We start from the raw sequence: 4,850 nt of genomic DNA, 5'->3' as shown, positions 1-4,850 counted from the left end.
GGGGGGGGGGGGGGGGTGTGTGGTGTGGTGTGTGAAATACACCTTTCTAGTTCAGTGGGTAGAACAACAAAACAAACAGCCAAAAGTCTTTCCTTTCTGAAAAAGCTACATGTTGCCACAATGTAACAAATATGAGTTCTCACTGATTATTATATAAAATTTAAAACAAACAAGTAGTTTAAACATATAAATTAGTAACAGAATATATACTAAGAACTTAAAAATAACAAGCATTCAGAATTATTTTTAATATATTGTCTCTTTTTAAGTTCTACAAATTCATTCACACCAGAAAGTGGGCAACAGGTGACATGAAAGATAAAGGAAATTTGCCCATCTATTTCATTTGGCAGAAACACAGCAGTTTTTACTGGAAGTTCTTAGAGCCCACCTTCTGTGTACAGCCTGTATCACTGAACTTACTTACTGTAAACAGTCATACACATCATCTACTGCTGCAGAAAGAAAAAAAGCACAGGTTATAAGTTCTGGCAGTGTACCTTAATCTATTAAGTACAGATTTACCTTTACATAATAGTCTCTAAATTGTTGCCTACATGATTTCATTTACAAACATTTACATTTCCAATTAAGTAATACCAGTCAGCTTTCAGCATGGGCTAGCAAGTAACTGCACACCAGTCCCATCCAAGCTGCTGCTTTCTTGTTTTGGAGATTGGAAGGGATCTTCAAGTAACAAATGGTACCTTAGGAACCTAACTCTTCCTCCGATGACAGAATGGCCGCAAACACGTACTAGCAACGTTCTCAGCAATAGAGTCCATCTCTCTGTAGCAGCAGCAACCTCAGCTCAGTGTGACAGACAGCAATAGCCAGCCTGGCCCAGCCTCACTCTTCCCTTCCCTCACTCACAGCAGGCATCAAGCCAAAATCACTTTGGCCTGTCATACACTATTTTAGTTAAGACAGAGTCACCTTTTTTTTCCCCCCATTTCCCAACAATGACTGCAGTTCTGTGATGACTAAGCGTAACATACAGGAAATAAAAACCTGAATGCTTTAGATTTTAAAAGACAAAATCTTTAGGCTAGACAAGAGTCTAATTTAAAAAGAATTCACTGTTTATAAAACATTCTGTGTGCACAGATTGATTACATCTACTAATTCAAACAAGTAGAAGATTAACACAGAACATATTACATAAAGATGAAGAACAAAATCAAGACTACACAAGAGAAATTAAGGAATTTAAATTACAATTCATTTGTGCATCTTCATGACCATAAGCCTTCTTTTCCTGAGTTAGTCTCAGACAGATAAACACAAACAGCCCAAGAAGAGATACTTCAGTATACTGTGCTACTGAATTATCACTAATTGTCCCTGCTTTATTACTCTTATAGTGAAATATTAAAAACATATAAGCAGCATAAGCAAACTCAGGAATTATAACTACCCACTAATCTCCACATCTGTTGATTTTAAGTAACAAATACTCGTAAAAACATCTCTTATAGAAGTCAAAAGAACATTCAAATGAAAGCTGATTTACTATTTATATCCAGCTTATTATCCAATTCAGTGTATTTTCATTAATATTTAAGAGTGATTTTTTCCAGAGAGTTGCAAGTCAGAGAACACGCGTACAGGTATTTACAATCTTAGCACTCCTTGTAAGGATAGATGGCCAAAGGCTGGATGAGGGGAGAGGTAATATTCTCTCTGTCACTTCAACTATTAGGCAGTCCTAACTAAGTGAGAAGAAAAAGAGATTATTGAAGCAGCAGTAACACTACAATTTAAAACAAATTTGTCAACAAAACTTAAAAGCCACACCATTATCCCTGCACAATCTACAGCCAGAAAGTTTCGTCTCAAATTCAGCAGAGTTTTGTTTTACAATCCATACGGTAACACGTATCCTTAATACTCTCTTGAAAAACAAGATAACATGATACAACATTCCACTTAAACAGCTCCATATTAATGCATTTTTCGGTATTTAAGAAGTGCACAGGAATTACTGACAGAGGCAACTTGTTTAGACATGAAAACTAAGTTAACAAATGGATTTTTATCAGTGACTAATCAATCTGTTTTATTTGTGGGTGTGATCTGACTACAACTGAGGCCCAGCTGTTGAACAAAAGCACAGACCTGCATGCTAATTTGCACTATGATTCATGTACACTCACTTTACTCAAGATACCTCTGCAAGTAACTGCAAACTGAAATTAACAAGTCACAAGTGGCTATTTAAGTTTGTTTTCCAAAAGCACCTTAAATTTTGCTGTCCAACCAAAAATCCAGATCCCACAATGAACATATAGAGCAGATTACAGAAACAGTCCACAGCAAAAACCATTGATGTGACAAAATACATTCCTAGAATATAGAAACAATTAGAAGAGACATATTGTAGGAACATCCCTGAATATACCAAGTAACAAACAGCAGAGCCGCCTATAAAAAGGAAAGAGTCAGGGGGAAAAAGGCTGCCCATAAAGCTTACTGTCAAAAGACTGGGGGCACAGGTATGTTGATAAATATTTGTTTGGCTACCTACAGCACATACAATATTCTGAACAAGACAAAATAGAGGGTAGAAATTTTACAAATGAGCAACCTCATGGCACGTTAGGTATGTCACTACTGTTCATTTTCCAAATCTCTTCAGAAGATCCTCCAAGGCACCTGGGAGCCACTACCTTCAAAGACAGGAAGACCAATAACCACATGGTACTGAGCAATGACTAGCAGCTCCCAGGTTTCTCATTCTCGTACCAAAGCGGTCATATGGGGTGGAAGGTATAATCCAGGTACTTATATAATTTCACATTCTAAAACAGATGTCAGTAAAAACTTAAAGAAATTATAGCTGCATTAAACTTCTGTGAAAACTTTGGGTACATTAAAACTATTTCAGCTGCTTTACTGAAGAAAAATATTAAGAATTTGAGTTACCTTGGGGGTTTGTGATACTGGCATAGGAAGTCGAATCTATCATCTGGCACAGGTACTCGACTCTCATTTGGATCAATAGTACAGAAAGGAAAATTTTCTGCTGCCGCTTGACTCTTTGTTAAAACATTGAAAAATGTTGATTTCCTATAAATGAAACACACATATTTGTAAAGAAGTTCAAATTAAAAGCATTTAAAAGTGCTGGATAGAAATATATCTTATTCTAACCCAAAGCAATAATGAACTTTACTTCAAGAACAATGACCACTGCCCTGATTCTAGTAGAAGACACTTTCAAATATACGTATGGAGGGTCCCACTGAAACCCAAAGATGTTCACCTCTCTTCCCTGCCCTTGAAAATTCCCCTGAGTGACTATATTGCATGTATCAGTTAGCAAAGAAATTAACTCAAATGCAAATCACAGCTCTACTAGTCACTACTCATTTTCCTCAAGCAAAGTGAGAAATCAATAAGGATGCTTGAAACTTATTCTGAGTTGACTAGTTTTGCCAAGACTCACCAGATTTTTCCACAACTGTATTGCTTCTTCAGATTTATTTAGGTATTAACACAATTTCAGTATCTAAGCAATAAGAGTCAACAATCAAAAGAGGAAAAAAAGGGGCATGAAAAGCAGACCACGTCAGTAATCAATTATAAGTAATCTTTTGTGCATATGAGATATAGTTCTACTTTACCAAACATTTGTCATCCTTGTTTAATATCAGTGGAAACGAACTTACAAGTTCTATCAGGGAAAAAAGAACATTTTCAATTAAACCAAATAGCAGATAATTTTGTTAGCTGGCCGTTCTTAAACCAAAAGAGAGCAATTCTTGAGTTATTGCTAAGAGAAAGTTCTTAACTGCTGGATCTCCTACTATAAATATTATGGGGTTTGGGTTTTTTTTAGTTTCACATAACTTCTTAGCCACTGGGGGGGAATCTGAAAGCTGCCCTGCATACTGCCAATATGCTCAAACACCGGTTACAATTTTCTTTGAAAGATACATCATAACGTAACTGAAAATGCTATTTTTCCCCATTGACTTGCCATACACTGTTACTGTTAATTACTTCCCTTCTGGTGTACAACTTACCTAACATCCTGAAAAATAAAATAAATTATAATGAAGAGACAAAAAAGCAGTACTTATGGCTCTGAAGCATGCTCAGACTTCCTCTAATTTTTGTACAGATTTAAAGTTTCAGAATGCTGAGAACTTCTTTTAGTAAATAGGATACACAAATTAATACCAATAGTTTCACACAGATATTCTCCACATAATTCATCATCCTTTTTACGTACCTTAAGTACGGCTTGAGGAGCCATAACAACTACAGACGAGAAACATGCCAGAGAACGATTCATCTTCCATTATCTCTCCCTAACTTACACTTGTTTTCATTACAAACTCTGAAGAAGTTTCAAGAAAGGAAGTCCTTTTCAGTGCTAACGACAGGGTACCATTGATCCCTTCCTGGGCACGTCATCATCTCCAAAAACATGTGAAAGGAATTTTTATGCATGTGCATTTGCATAAAAACATGCATTACACATACACAACCGCAGAAGTTAAAAAATGCAAAAAACCGTAGTATTTTATAAACCGCACCAATTAAGACTTTTTTTTTCTTTTAATTCTTCACTATTATCTTGTCCAGACTTGTACATACCAGCCTCACGTTACCCGAGCGGTTCACATCGCTCCACCTAGTAGTTCAAGGTAAAGACGCTAAGGCTATCCCTGAGCAAAAACACTTAGATTGCATCCCTCAGTTCGCAGACGCGTCTACAGGCGCCTATCTGCACCCTGAAAGCCTGACAGGTCACTCGCTCTACCTGGCGCAGAGGCGAACTCGGGGAGAGCGGCCCCGCCTGCTCCTCCGCCCCGCCGCCAGCCCCCGCCCCGCGCTCCCCT

The 4,850-nt window shown here is 37.3% G+C and overlaps 1 protein-coding gene across 1 annotated transcript in view; it reads right to left on the bottom strand.

The window, feature by feature from the left end:
- Window positions 1-4,300, bottom strand: part of OLA1 (Obg like ATPase 1) — a 101,074-nt gene extending 96,774 nt beyond the window's left edge. Inside the window, exons 1-3 of the mRNA XM_026852437.1 lie at window positions 4,238-4,300; window positions 4,029-4,036; window positions 2,926-3,069 (exon numbers count right to left, since the gene is read on the bottom strand). Coding sequence (XP_026708238.1) covers window positions 2,926-3,069; window positions 4,029-4,036; window positions 4,238-4,300 — 215 coding nt within the window. The remainder of the gene's footprint in view (window positions 1-2,925; window positions 3,070-4,028; window positions 4,037-4,237) is intronic.
- Window positions 4,301-4,850: the final 550 nt, after the last annotated feature.

Source organism: Athene cunicularia, assembly GCF_003259725.1.
Source record: "Athene cunicularia isolate RWA chromosome 7 unlocalized genomic scaffold, athCun1 chr7_part1, whole genome shotgun sequence".
NCBI classification, from domain to species: Eukaryota; Metazoa; Chordata; class Aves; order Strigiformes; family Strigidae; genus Athene; species Athene cunicularia.
Note: the sequence above shows the minus strand (reverse complement) of the source record. Positions and strands in the feature narration are given on the sequence as shown.